This window comes from Hoplias malabaricus, chromosome 2 (genome assembly GCF_029633855.1).
Source record: "Hoplias malabaricus isolate fHopMal1 chromosome 2, fHopMal1.hap1, whole genome shotgun sequence".
Lineage (NCBI taxonomy): Eukaryota > Metazoa > Chordata > Actinopteri > Characiformes > Erythrinidae > Hoplias > Hoplias malabaricus.
This window is the reverse complement of record NC_089801.1, coordinates 56,372,320-56,387,505: the sequence shown is the minus strand read 5'-3', so window position 1 is coordinate 56,387,505 and position 15,186 is coordinate 56,372,320. Positions and strand designations below refer to the sequence as shown.

Genomic DNA, 15,186 nt, shown 5'->3' with positions numbered 1-15,186 from the left:
CACACTGATTTTATCTGACTCTTTTCCACCTTGAGGCTCCAGGAATCTGAATGGACTTTACCCTTTAAACTGTACCCTACTGTACACACTCTACATGATGTACATATCGTATTTACTGTTTTTACCTCTGGCACTCTGTTTCATATGCTGTATGTAGTATATACACTACAGTTGTTCAGTTATTGACATGTCATTAGTGTTTTATGAGCTTAGTATTGCGTTATTATGTTATTAGTGTTATATATATGTTATGACAATTTATGGCACTGATGTTTTTGTTATTAACCTGGTGTTTAGAGAGGTTTTGATGTCAGAAACAATCAGAAATTTCTCAGTGTTTTCTTCTCCTCTCACCCTCTTTCTCTCTCTCTCTCTCTCTCTCTCTCACACACACACACACACACACACACACACACACTCTCTCTCCCACTCTTTATCCCTAACTCACTCTGGCCCCACATGACAACTCCTGGCAACCACACGTTAAGAACTCTCTTAACCTCGCCGTGCTGCTCTATATAATAAAAGCCCCAGTTTATTTGTTCATTTCTTAAAGAGGTTGTGAAACCGGTTCCATTTCCATCTCTCATTACAGTAGATTTCATAAGCACCAATCACCACACTCTCAACAAACAGGGTCTGGCACATGGTGTGAGACACAGAGAGAGAGAACTGAGAGAAGAAAACAAGGAGAGGAATGCAGAGAGAGAGAGAGAGAGCGAGAGTAAATGAAACCAAGGGAGAGAATAAACAGAGGGAGAGGGTGTGTGTAAAGTTGAGGATGACGTAAAGCCCCGGGCCGTGTGCAGAGGTGAGTTCCTATAAAGTCCCCACTCTGCGAGGTTCCATCAGTCAGAACTCGTCCCCCTTCTGATCCCACAGCTAGAGAACAACCAGACCCAGCACGAGACTCCACCCTCACACCATGGGTTACATTTGGATCTTCACCACGGAGACCTGGGCTCTGCTGCTGCTCCTCATCAGCCTCGTACTCCTGTGAGTGATCAAACCCCTCACTCATACACACCGTCATTCACTCTGTCACTTTAAAAACACGACTCTTTAACACCGTCATTCTCTCTGTCAATTTAACAACACTACTCTTTAACACCTTCATTTACGCTGCACAGAAAATTCTCCAGTGTTAAATCAACACTATTAGAGTTAAATTAACACTGTTAGTGTAATAATGTAACACTATCGGTGTTAAGTTAACACTAATAGTGTTGATTTAACACTAGGGAATTTGCTGTGTCACTTTAACAACATGACTCTTTAACCCCTTCATTGACTCTGTCACTTTAACAACATGACTCTTTAACCCCTTCATTGACTCTGTCACTTTAACAACATGACTCTTTAACCCCTTCATTGACTCTGTCACTTTAACAACACGACTCGAACACAGTCATTTACTCTGTCACTTTAACAACATGACTCTTTAACACAGTCATTCACTCTGTCACTTTAACAACATGACTCTTTAACACAGTCGTTCACTCTGTCACTTTAACAACACAACTCTTTAACACAGTCATTCACTCTGTCACTTTAACAACACAACTCTTTAACACAGTCATTCACTCTGTCACTTTAACAACATGACTCTTTAACACAGTCATTCACTCTGTCACTTTAACAACACAACTCTTTAACACAGTCATTCACTCTGTCACTTTAACAACACAACTCTTTAACACAGTCATTCACTCTGTCACTTTAACAACATGACTCTTTAACACAGTCATTCACTCTGTCACTTTAACAACACAACTCTTTAACACAGTCATTCACTCTGTCACTTTAACAACATGACTCTTTAACACAGTCATTCACTCTGTCACTTTAACAACATGACTCTTTAACACAGTCGTTCACTCTGTCACTTTAACAACACAACTCTTTAACACAGTCATTCACTCTGTCACTTTAACAACACAACTCTTTAACACAGTCATTCACTCTGTCACTTTAACAACATGACTCTTTAACACAGTCGTTCACTCTGTCACTTTAACAACACAACTCTTTAACACAGTCATTCACTCTGTCACTTTAACAACACAACTCTTTAACACAGTCATTCACTCTGTCACTTTAACAACATGACTCTTTAACACAGTCATTCACTCTGTCACTTTAACAACACAACTCTTTAACACAGTCATTCACTCTGTCACTTTAACAACACAACTCTTTAACACAGTCATTCACTCTGTCACTTTAACAACATGACTCTTTAACACAGTCATTCACTCTGTCACTTTAACAACACAACTCTTTAACACAGTCATTCACTCTGTCACTTTAACAACATGACTCTTTAACACAGTCGTTCACTCTGTCACTTTAACAACATGACTCTTTAACACAGTCATTCACTCTGTCACTTTAACAACACAACTCTTTAACACAGTCATTCACTCTGTCACTTTAACAACACAACTATTTAACACAGTCATTCACTCTGTCACTTTAACAACATGACTATTTAACACAGTCATTCACTCTGTCACTTTAACAACATGAATCTTTAACACAGTCATTCACTCTGTCACTTTAACAACATGACTCTTTAACACAGTCATTCACTCTGTCACTTTAACAACATGACTCTTTAACACAGTCATTCACTCTGTCACTTTAACAACATGACCCTTTAACACAGTCGTTCACTCTGTCACTTTAACAACATGACTCTTTAACACAGTCATTCACTCTGTCACTTTACAACATGACTCTTTAACACCGTCTTTCACTCTGTCACTTTAACAACGACTCTTTAACACCTTCATTCACTCTGTCACTTTAACAACACGACTCTTTAACACAGTCATTCACTCTGTCACTTTAACAACATGACTCTTTAACACAGACATTCACTCTCTCACTTTAACAACATGACTCTTTAACACAGTCATTCACTCTGTCACTTTAACAACATGACTCTTTAACACAGTCATTCACTCTGTCACTTTAACAACATGACTCTTTAACACAGTCATTCACTCTGTCACTTTAACAACATGACTCTTTAACACAGTCATTCACTCTGTCACTTTAACAACATGACTCTTTAACACAGTCATTCACTCTGTCACTTTAACAACATGACCCTTTAACACAGTCGTTCACTCTGTCACTTTAACAACATGACTCTTTAACACAGTCATTCACTCTGTCACTTTACAACATGACTCTTTAACACCGTCTTTCACTCTGTCACTTTAACAACGACTCTTTAACACCTTCATTCACTCTGTCACTTTAACAACACGACTCTTTAACACAGTCATTCACTCTGTCACTTTAACAACATGACTCTTTAACACAGACATTCACTCTCTCACTTTAACAACATGACTCTTTAACACAGTCATTCACTCTGTCACTTTAACAACATGACTCTTTAACACAGTCATTCACTCTGTCACTTTAACAACATGACTCTTTAACACAGTCATTCACTCTGTCACTTTAACAACATGACTCTTTAACACAGTCATTCACTCTGTCACTTTAACAACATGACTCTTTAACACAGTCATTCACTCTGTCACTTTAACAACATGACTCTTTAACACAGTCATTCACTCTGTCACTTTAACAACATGACTCTTTAACACAGTCGTTCACTCTGTCACTTTAACAACATGACTCTTTAACACAGTCATTCACTCTGTCACTTTATCAACACAACTCTTTAACACCGTCATTCACTCTGTCACTTTACAACATGACTCTTTAACACCGTCTTTCACTCTGTCACTTTAACGACTCTTTAACACCTTCATTCACTCTGTCACTTTAACAACACGACTCTTTAACACAGTCATTCACTCTGTCACTTTAAAAACATGACTCTTTAACACAGACATTCACTCTCTCACTTTAACAACATGACTCTTTAACACAGTCATTCACTCTGTCACTTTAACAACATGACTCTTTAACACAGTCATTCACTCTGTCACTTTAACAACATGACTCTTTAACACAGTCATTCACTCTGTCACTTTAACAACATGACTCTTTAACACAGTCATTCACTCTGTCACTTTAACAACATGACTCTTTAACACAGTCATTCACTCTGTCACTTTAACAACATGACTCTTTAACACAGTCATTCACTCTGTCACTTTAACAACATGACTCTTTAACACAGTCATTCACTCTGTCACTTTAACAACATGACCCTTTAACACAGTCGTTCACTCTGTCACTTTAACAACATGACTCTTTAACACAGTCATTCACTCTGTCACTTTACAACATGACTCTTTAACACCGTCTTTCACTCTGTCACTTTAACAACGACTCTTTAACACCTTCATTCACTCTGTCACTTTAACAACACGACTCTTTAACACAGTCATTCACTCTGTCACTTTAACAACATGACTCTTTAACACAGACATTCACTCTCTCACTTTAACAACATGACTCTTTAACACAGTCATTCACTCTGTCACTTTAACAACATGACTCTTTAACACAGTCATTCACTCTGTCACTTTAACAACATGACTCTTTAACACAGTCATTCACTCTGTCACTTTAACAACATGACTCTTTAACACAGTCATTCACTCTGTCACTTTAACAACATGACTCTTTAACACAGTCATTCACTCTGTCACTTTAACAACATGACTCTTTAACACAGTCATTCACTCTGTCACTTTAACAACATGACTCTTTAACACAGTCGTTCACTCTGTCACTTTAACAACATGACTCTTTAACACAGTCATTCACTCTGTCACTTTATCAACACAACTCTTTAACACCGTCATTCACTCTGTCACTTTACAACATGACTCTTTAACACCGTCTTTCACTCTGTCACTTTAACGACTCTTTAACACCTTCATTCACTCTGTCACTTTAACAACACGACTCTTTAACACAGTCATTCACTCTGTCACTTTAAAAACATGACTCTTTAACACAGACATTCACTCTCTCACTTTAACAACATGACTCTTTAACACAGTCATTCACTCTGTCACTTTAACAACATGACTCTTTAACACAGTCATTCACTCTGTCACTTTAACAACATGACTCTTTAACACAGTCATTCACTCTGTCACTTTAACAACATGACTCTTTAACACAGTCATTCACTCTGTCACTTTAACAACACGACTCTTTAACACAGTCATTCACTCTGTCACTTTAACAACATGACTCTTTAACACAGTCATTCACTCTGTCACTTTATCAACACAACTCTTTAACACCGTCATTCACTCTGTCACTTTACAACATGACTCTTTAACACCGTCTTTCACTCTGTCACTTTAACAACGACTCTTTAACACCTTCATTCACTCTGTCACTTTAACAACACGACTCTTTAACACCTTCGTTCCCTCTGTCACTTTACATGACTCTTTAACATCTTCATTCACTGTCACTTTAGCAACACAACCCTTTAACACTTTCATTCACTCTGTCACTTTAACAATACTACTCTTTAACACCTTCATTCACTCTGTCAATTTAACAACACAACTCTTTAACACCTTCATTCACTCTGTCACTTTAACAATAATAAATTAGGGGATCAAATATTTAAAACAATATTAAAGTGACTAAAAAATCTATTTTATAATCTCTTATAAACCTTACTTAAATATGTTTAATAATTAATTAGTAATTATTAATAATTAGTCATGTTATCATGTTATTTTCAGGTATGGATACTGGCCTCATGGCTTTTTTAAAAAGTTGGGAATTCCTGGCCCTAAACCTTTACCTTTTATTGGAACAATGTTGAAATATAAAGAGGTAAGTAACTCTCATAGCTTTAACACAAACACTTTTAAATGCTTTAGTCTTTACTCTATATCCTTTATTCTATGACTGACTTTCACATTTTAAACTGTACATGATTTGTTTTTATTAGGGATTCCAAAACTTTGATCTAGAGTGTTTTAAGAAATATGGGAAAATTTGGGGGTGAGTAAAAACAAAACATTTATTCAAAACTGATTTTCTTCTACATTCTAGAATTAATGATTATTATTGTTATTATTACTGAATTATATATTTATACCTACATCTTATATATATATATATATATATATATATATATATATATATATAGATAGATAGATAGATAGATAGATAGATAGTACTGTGCAAAGATGTAGGCCCCAGAGATTGACAATTAAAAAGCTATTTATCTGAGCAGTGTTTATTTGCTAAACAAACAAACAGCAGATAACGCCCAACATTACAATAAACCCAATCACATTATTAACTTTGTCCAAATCTCTACTCGTGGAGTCCGTATTATTTGAGGTTATCATCCAGTACCTAGTTTTAGCGGTAAATAAATTATGATTTTGAATAATGTGTGCTGCTGATTTAACAAATCCATCCAAATCAAGAAGAATCTGAACAAAACACTGTTTTCAAACTCACTCTCACCTACTACTTCATAGAAAACATTATCTTATGATTCTTATTTGTTTTATATTATTATTTGTTTGTGTTTAATATGATTATGTATAACTTTATACAAGCCCCATGCACACTGAGAGCATTAATTTAAATATATATCATTCATTATCTTAGTTAGAGAGAGACTGCTTTAACCTTTCCTTAAACCCAGCTCTGTATCCTATTACACAATAATTACAGATAGGAAAGTGCTGATCTGTCATAATGGGTAAGATAAGGGAAGATAATCCTTTAATAGTCCCGCAGGAAATTTATAGAGTTACATCAGCAGAGGTAGAGCAAGGCACACAACAATAAAACAGAGATGTAGCAGAAACAAAAACTAGAAACAATCAATGTGAATATTATATTAATAGAAAGAATAGAAATAGATATATATAGAAAGAATAGTCTACTGGGAACAATGTTGGTTGTACAGTCTGCAGTTACTGCAGATTTTCCCAGAGCTAAATGTCATGAAGAGCTGTATCAGTTCTGCTTCTCAGAATCATGAAGTAGGGTGTTTAGTCTGTTAAATATTTGCTGAATTTAAGATACAGGAAAAACCTGGGCTGTACAAATGTCATGGAACATATTATTATTTTTATAATTGCATATTCCTTTTGGCCCCTATATGTGAAGCTTAGCAAATAAATAGAAATAATGCTCTATAATAATAATAAAAAAAAGTGGTTTACAGTGAAATAAACAGCTCAGGAAAGAGGCAGAGAAGGAAATAACCTTGTTTTAATTTTTTAAATTCAAACTCTTTATGCTCCCTTCTTAAATGTTCTCCTTCATAGCAACTTTGACTAGGTTAACACTAATGAGAAACTGTGAAGTGTATGTAATACTCTACATTTGGAATCAGGTGTGAAATCTGCAGTGAATTAGCCACCATGCTAATTGTATATTGGTAAATCTGCTTTGACTGATTATAATTTACATAAATTACAAAGACGTTTTTTGCCTGTTGTTTTAGTACAGATTTGTAAAACAATGGCAAAAATCCAGATTTGCTGCAGTGCTAATGCTAGCAAACAGGCTACACTCAAAATACGACACAGCAGAGTGACATAAGTCACTTATATCCAGTGATATAATCTGAGTAATGTACTTATTCTCAAATAATAAATCTGAATGATTAATTTAGTGCAATATTTTATATATTTTTTTGTTGTTGTTTCCAACCTGTAGAGTTTGGAGTAGCTATAACAACACAGTCCACATTGATAGCATAGCATTTCACACTGGAAACTTCATTTTAATCCAATTTAGATACATTTTAGTCTTCTGTTTTGTTTACTACATTTTCTCAAAATTTGACTGTGATTATCCCAGACTCCTTTAAAGCTTGTCCAAACCTAGCAACAGTCGCTATGGAATCAGGAGGGGGATTTTGTTTCTGTGAAGGTTGTGATTATTGAATATTATTTCTTTTTCAGTATATATGACGCGCGGCAGCCTGTCCTGTGCATCATGGATAAAGACATCCTGAAAACAATTCTGGTGAAGGAGTGTTACACTCTCTTCACCAACAGACGGGTATGACTCCCTGCACCTTATCTTTATTTCACTTGTGTTTACCTGCTGTTAACTGACTTGGGTCACGGCTAAAAAGATTGAAATGCTGGGATTTGTTTTCTGTTTAATGCAGAATTTCCGTCTGAATGGTCCTCTTTACGATGCCGTGTCCATCGTGGAGGACGATGACTGGAGGAGAATCCGCAGCGTTCTTTCACCCTCGTTTACCAGCGGGAGACTAAAGGAGGTACAGAGAATTTAACAGAAATAAAAAAGACCAAAATGAGCCAAGATCAAAGTCAGAATGGCAGTGATGTGTAAATTCTAACTTGTAAAATGCAACTCTCAAAACTAACGTCCCAGGTTGTTACTAGGATGTTCCTAAATGATTGCAGTTGTGTCCAGGTTGGTTGCTATGGTGTTCTCAGGTGGTTGCTAGGATGCTCAGAGGATGTTGCAGTTGTATAAGGGTTGTGAGACTCTCTGACACTGTCTCTCTCCAATAAACCTGTTTAATAAAGAGAAACAGACATGGTTTACTTTCAGGATGGTTTTCCATTAAGAATCTTTTAGATGAGATCACGCAGCTATGCCCATGTATAGTTTTCTTGGTATTCTTGGTATTACTGGTTGAACATAAACGCTGTCGCCTTAAAACAATAGTAGTTTGACCTCAGGGAAATTTTGCTATAAAATTAAAATGAAATGTACACCTCTGAATAATATTTCATTTTCTAACTAAATTATTGTGTATTTTCTTAGATGTTTGGGATCATGAAAACACACTCTCGTTCTTTAGTCGACAATCTGGAGAAAACATCAAAGAGAGGAGAAGCAGCTGATATTAAAGAGTGGGTATCATCTTACTCTGGTTGTATAAGAGATTCTGTGCTATACTTTTCTCTAAACACACACAAGCGCCACCTTGTGGGGACCCACTCTGTGGTGCGTAAACACTTAAGGAGGACAGTGCTCTTTGATTCTTCTTCTCCATCTTGACCCTGATTGTTTTGATATCCCAGGTTTTTCGGTGCATACAGTATGGATGTAGTGACCAGCACAGCCTTCAGCGTGGACATCAATTCCCTAAACAACCCCAAAGACCCGTTTGTGACAAACGTGAAGAAGATGCTGAAGTTTGATTTCTTAAACCCCCTCTTCCTGCTTGTTGGTAATACATCACTTATAAAGTCATTAAAGCATGGTGGTACATGGTGTCACAGAGGTGCCCCCACTATGGTCACGACGTCCAATTCCAAGTCCCGCAGCCTTAGGCTCAGTGGGTTATGGAATGTTATAGCTCCATCTAGTGTATCTGGGAGGAGTTAGAGTTGTGCTTGTGATTGAGAACTAATCATCCAACCTGGCCTCACTTATATTTATGTGCTTGGATGCCATCAGGTTTTCACAGTAATGTTCCTACATATGTCTGATTGTGGAGAATAAGTTTTAGAATCAAGATTTAATGCAGTTCCTCAGTTCTCTGTTCTCCTTTTCAGCGCTGTTCCCCATTGTCGCTCCTGTCCTGGAGAAAATGAACTTCTGCTTTTTCCCGCCGGCAGTGCTGGACTTCTTTTATGCCTCGCTGCAGAAGATCAAGTCTCAGCGCGAGGTCAAAAATGATAAGGTATGTCTCCAGACCTCATGACCTAAGTGGCCCCCCCTTGTGGAAAATATAGAACCTGTCAAACACAAGTAAGTGAGCTATAAGACAGTTACACAAGTGAGGAGCTTTAAAAGCAGTGTAACAACTTACTAGAGAATCCAGAAGAGAGTAGCTGTTAAAACCTGCCTCCAGATGTTTGCTCCTGTTCGTGTTTCACATCTATTATTTATTACACCGGTCTGAATGTTGGTTTTTCTCTCACTGCTTGTAGAAACGAGTGGACTTCCTGCAGCTGATGATAGACTCACAGAAATCAGAACCAGCTGATGAACATAACAAACAGGCTTGGCATGGTAACATTTATTTACGTTTATTCTTCTTCTTATGATTGGTTAAGTTCATATTGTCAGAGAGGCACTCTGTCTGGAGAGTTCCTGCTGTGTGTCTGCTTATTCTGGACAGGCTTCAGGCCCACCGTGAACCTGCTCTTTACAAAGCTGTTGTAAAACATGAAGGAAATACTGTTTATATGGTCAAGCTCACAATGAAACACGTTTGCTGTTCATGGTTTACTACTGTTTACGGTGTCTGATCACTGGTTGGTTTTGTTATTTGTTTATTCTCAGGTTAAGCTGATAGATTTTATTTTCGATTTCTGTTTACACTAAACATTTAAAAATAAGGTTGATTGCTGTTTGTGTGTTTGAAAATGTGAAGCTACTAATTTTCATTTTTGATCAATACATTTTATTTATTTTAATTTATTTTTAGTGATTTCACTTCATTTATATCTACGTGTTAACTTGTTGTATTTTAGTAATGTTTTTGTTACTAATGTTTATGTCAATCAGCCCTAAAAAGTCAGATCAGTGCATCCCTAGTGAAAAGTAGCTTATACCAGTGTAAACACATTATCACGCCTCATTCTACCTTCAGTGTAAAAGCAGCTGTTTACTAATGTTGCTGACGACATTTAGGTCTTCATTAGCCAAGCTGTAGCTCAGTCCTGTATCCTCCGTCCTGTGTTGTAGTGCTCTGAAGTGTCCCGATCCCTGAGTCAGGTACACTGAGGATCACAACTAGCTCAAATGGTGGAAAGCCACGTTGTTGTAGAAAGGCATTCCAGAGAGTATTAGGAATCTGAGGTGGATGGGTGTGTTTTAAACCCAGATTAAAAACATTTTCTTATGAAAAACCATACCTGGAAACTTTTGGACTTCTTGTTTGTGACTTCCTTTGATTCACAGTGTGGTGTTTTATATGTCAGATATTTTACTGACCTATCATCATAAAATGGAGAAGCGTTTTGAGATGTTTAAGTGTTAGATATACAACGCTGGGAAAATATGCTTTTGGACAACATCCCTTTAGTTGTCCAACCGTCTCTCTGTCTCCGCAGGTCTGAGTGATCATGAGATTCTGTCCCAGGCCATGATCTTCATCTTCGCTGGTTATGAGACGAGTAGCAGCACAATGTCCTTCTTCTTCTATAACATTGCCACAAACCCAGACACAATGAAGAAACTCCAGGAGGAGATCGACCAGACCTTCCCCAACAAGGTGATCAGTCTTCTTCTTCACTTCAGCTTCAAACAAACACAAAGGGAGTGAAGAGTCAGCTGGTTGGCAATGAAGCTGAAAAGGGGAGACTCCACATATAGGAACCTGTTGACATTGTTACTGCTTGGATGATCTTTCAGTTCAGCCATGATTCAGTTCTCAGACCTGGAGAAGATCTAACTCTAACACTTGGAAGTGTTGTGCTAGAACAGACTCAGCCCGCTGAACCCCAAGGAAATTTGAAACTCAAAATGTGGGAAAAACGTACAAGAGAAACAAAACCTGAAGACACAGGGACACCTTTCACTTTGCAGAGCTTGAATGCACAATCTTGAAAGATTACTGTCGTCTCTTTGGAGGCGATAAGTGAACCAGGTCAAAACTGTTTTGCTGAATAATGCTCTAGGTGGCCTCTTGAGATTGCACATTCAGGTTCCACAACATGTAAGACATTCCCTCACTTAAGGGCAAGGCCGCCCTGGCCGCACAGTTGGTGTTTCAGAGTTCTTTAGGGTCCAGGGGGCTGAATCTGCAGTAACAAAGCAGAGCAGTGGTCCCCACATGACACACTTAAGTTAAGCTGATAAAGTTCAGAAACCTAGAGATTATATTTTGCAAGATATTAGTAGATTTGAACCCTGAGGAACACCACACCCACTTGAAGAACTGTACTGTACTGAAACCCAGAACTTACATTTGTATATATACTGTATTTGAACTATCTTGTATATAACCAAGGTTTCTCAGACAGAAACAGAAGTCAGTGTTGCATGGATGGTGTTTCACTTAAAAGACAGTAATTTTTGGTAAATTTATCAAACAACAAATCTGTAGATTGTCTTCCATCCAGATTGCAAAGTGACAGTCATTTCAGGGCAGATCTAATTCATCTTCAGCGTGTAACTGAAAAAGGAAAGGGCCTAGATGTCACCCCTGAGGAACCCCACATACAACCTTACAGAACAAATACTGTAAACACTCTAATATAAAGACAACAAGATTGTCCCCACTACTAACACACCTGCATCATGTCTTTAAAGATCCACTTCTAGGATAATCAGAGTTGTTCCTTGGAAAGAGTTGGAAATGAGCTGAGTTCAGAACTGAGTTTAGTAAAAGTATAATAACACTAGAATCCACCCCTGAGGAACCCCACAGGAAACTGACTAACTCCAGTGTACTACAGACATGAAATCTCATCTTTATCAGTGTTATATTTAAAATAAAGTAATACCAGCATGATGACCCACCTCTAAACAGGATCTGTGTCTTGTTCTTCAGGCTCCGGTTCAGTATGATGCAGTGATGAATATGGAGTATCTGGACGCTGCTCTACACGAGTCTCTCAGGCTGTATCCCGTAGGTGCTCGTCTGGAAAGAGTCTGTAAGAAAACGGTGGAGATTAACGGAGTCACTATCCCCAAAGGAACTGTCATCGTCGTACCTGTGTTTCCCCTCCACAGAGACCCGGAGTACTGGCCTGAGCCAGAGACCTTCAAACCTGAGAGGTAAAGACAACATCATGGGATCTAGGTGTCCAGGTTCTCTAAGGAGAATAAGGACATTGTGGACCCCTATGTGGACAGTGTATAAACAGTGTGTTCTGCTGGTGTCCAGGTTCTCTAAGGAGAATAAGGACAGTGTGGACCCCTATGTGTACATGCCGTTTGGGGCTGGACCCAGGAACTGTATCGGGATGAGGTTTGCTCAGGTGGCCATGAAGCTGGCCATCGTGGAGATCCTGCAGAGATTCGACATCAGTGTCTGTGAGGAGACTCAGGTCAGTGTCTTATGAAGCTGACAGCTATATACTTTATTAAGGCTAACATGTCTAATTAGTGTATGAACTGATTTTGCTGGAACTTTGTCATTGAATGTCACTGACTGACTGATGTGCACTGGGGTGTAATGACTGTTTAAATGACTGTAAAGTGAGAATATCAAGCTAAAGTCAGACAAATATGACTGTGATGGACTGGACTGGCAACAGTGGACTTTGATAGGACTCTTACAAAACTTTCAGTGTCAACAAGATGATCAGTTATTACCAGGCCTGTGTTCTAGAAATAAAGGCTAGGTACCTATTTCTTAAAGAGAAACAGAGTACAGTTTTAGATTTCAGAAGCCAGTTTCCACCATTTATAGAGTTATAATATTGAGAAAGTTGTGATTTTACCATCTGACAATAAAACAGTACAGTACCTCATTATTGAGAGCACAACAAGTCATAACTCTGGGAACACGTAAAGGCTGGTATATCAAGTTGTGGGATGTGTTTTATTACATAGATTTGCCTTTTTTAAAATTGACACATACACCCTTGTGTCCATAGTTCTGTTTCTAACTGAAACGTCTGTGATCTGCTTTAGTCCAAACCCCATGAGCCCCACAGCAGTGTTCTCCCCTGTCTAAACAGCCCTGTTCAGAACGCCCGCTTTCAGCACCTGTTCATTTAAATGATAATGAGCCGCTCGCTGTTCACCCCGACCCCGAGCGCACAGCAGTGAGGAGCGAGGAGCAGAAGCTTAGCCATTTTCGCTTTCTTCTCCTTTCTTGTTTTCTCTGTTTTTACTCAGTGATTTTATTTCTCCGTGCTCATTGTGTCTGTTTTGCTGCGTATAACCTTGTCTTTGCGCTCTCACATAAATACAAGTCCAGCGCTGTCATTGGACAGACTCAGACGAGGGGGTGGGGCCATTCTAAAGTGTCTGCACTTGACATCGGAAACGGAGGAAAATCAGAATGGCTTGTTTTATCCTGTGATTTATGAGTAAACTCCTCCTCTAGCTCCTTCATCCCTGAGAAAATCCTCAAAAATTTCCTTCACCCTGGGATATGGGATATTCCCAACATGTCAATTTGGAACACAGGAGTGTACACTCTGGAAAAAAGAAAGAACTGGTCTGTTCAGAAGGGATTAAATCATGGAGATACTCTGGGAATAATTACTTTATCCTACATCCACAGGGACAACTAATCCTCTCCGAACAGGCAGCACACAGAAAATAGGCTGGGGGGTCTTGTTACAAATTGTGTGGGTTGGTAGGCTCCAGAGTCACACTTTAATGTGAATATGAACTGAAAAAGTGACAGAGAGATATTGGAGATATTCACTAGATTTAAGATTATTTCTCTTCTTCTTTGTTATCTGTGTGATCAGGTTCCTCTGGAGCTGGGCATGTCCGGACTGTTGGCTCCTAAAGACCCTGTCAAACTCAAGTTCACCCCCAGGAAAACGTCTCCGTCCCAGGACTTCTGCAACAACAACCTGTCCAACTCGTAGGTGCCTCGTGCACAGGGCTGCGTCCCAGTTCTCCATAGCATTACCTCATTGTGACCCCTCCTCTGAGAGCCTTGAGATTTTGAATCTATTCTGTAATAAACATATGTTCATAAACAAACCTCCCTGTGTTTACTCGCACGCTCTTGATTCCTGACCTTTTCTGGTTTCTGTGAAAAAATGTTGACCACTTTGGAGCAGACCATACAGAGCAGGCGATGTCAGACCTTTGGAACTGTTTGTGTTGGCTGAGTGGGGTACAAGCACACACACACACACACATTTATATTCACCTGGGGCTATGGAGCTAAATAATAATCTCTAAAATATGAAGAGAATTTTAACATTTTTCTAAAACAAGGACACAAAACATAACTGATGAAAAGCACAATAGCTCCCCCTCATGGGCAGTGTGTGTGAATGAGTGAGTGTGTATGAGTGCATATGTGTTTTAGTGAATGGTTTAGTGATTTAGTGCGTTCCTATCCTCCTCTAAAAGTTACATAGTTCAGTTTCTGCAGTGCTGATCCCTGAGGAGCATCAGCATTATTTTGAAGCTGTAATTTATTTTAAAGTTAAACTTATAACAGTGTTGTTTTACAGAGAGAGACGAACACATCTCCTCTGGAGAAAAACATCCTGAAAATATAATACATTAAATTAATTTATTTATGGAAATTAATGAAGTGATTATATTTATCTGTACATCATTTTACAGAGTGAAACACGGAACAGAAAAGATAGTTCATGCTAAAAGTTG

General features: G+C 38.3%; 1 protein-coding gene across 1 annotated transcript; it reads left to right on the top strand.

Annotated features, from left to right (window-relative positions):
• Positions 1-414: 414 nt before the first annotated feature.
• Positions 415-14,538, top strand: LOC136686508 (cytochrome P450 3A30-like). The gene is made up of 13 exons (XM_066660328.1): positions 415-996; positions 5,706-5,799; positions 5,918-5,970; positions 7,902-8,001; positions 8,114-8,227; positions 8,743-8,831; positions 9,003-9,151; positions 9,480-9,607; positions 9,858-9,939; positions 10,986-11,146; positions 12,428-12,654; positions 12,764-12,926; positions 14,307-14,538. The coding sequence occupies exons 1-13, from the start codon at positions 926-928 to the stop codon at positions 14,427-14,429; spliced, it is 1,554 nt and encodes a 517-aa protein (XP_066516425.1). The 5' UTR covers positions 415-925; the 3' UTR covers positions 14,430-14,538.
• Positions 14,539-15,186: the final 648 nt, after the last annotated feature.

Coding starts and splice junctions, on each gene's coding strand:
- LOC136686508 (XM_066660328.1), top strand. CDS start 926: ATGGGTTACATTTGGATCTTCACCACGGAGACCTGGGCTCTGCTGCTG. Junction 8,832..9,002: donor GAAGCAGCTGATATTAAAGA/GTGGGTATCATC, acceptor TTGATATCCCAG/GTTTTTCGGTGCATACAGTA. Junction 9,940..10,985: donor TAACAAACAGGCTTGGCATG/GTAACATTTATT, acceptor CTGTCTCCGCAG/GTCTGAGTGATCATGAGATT.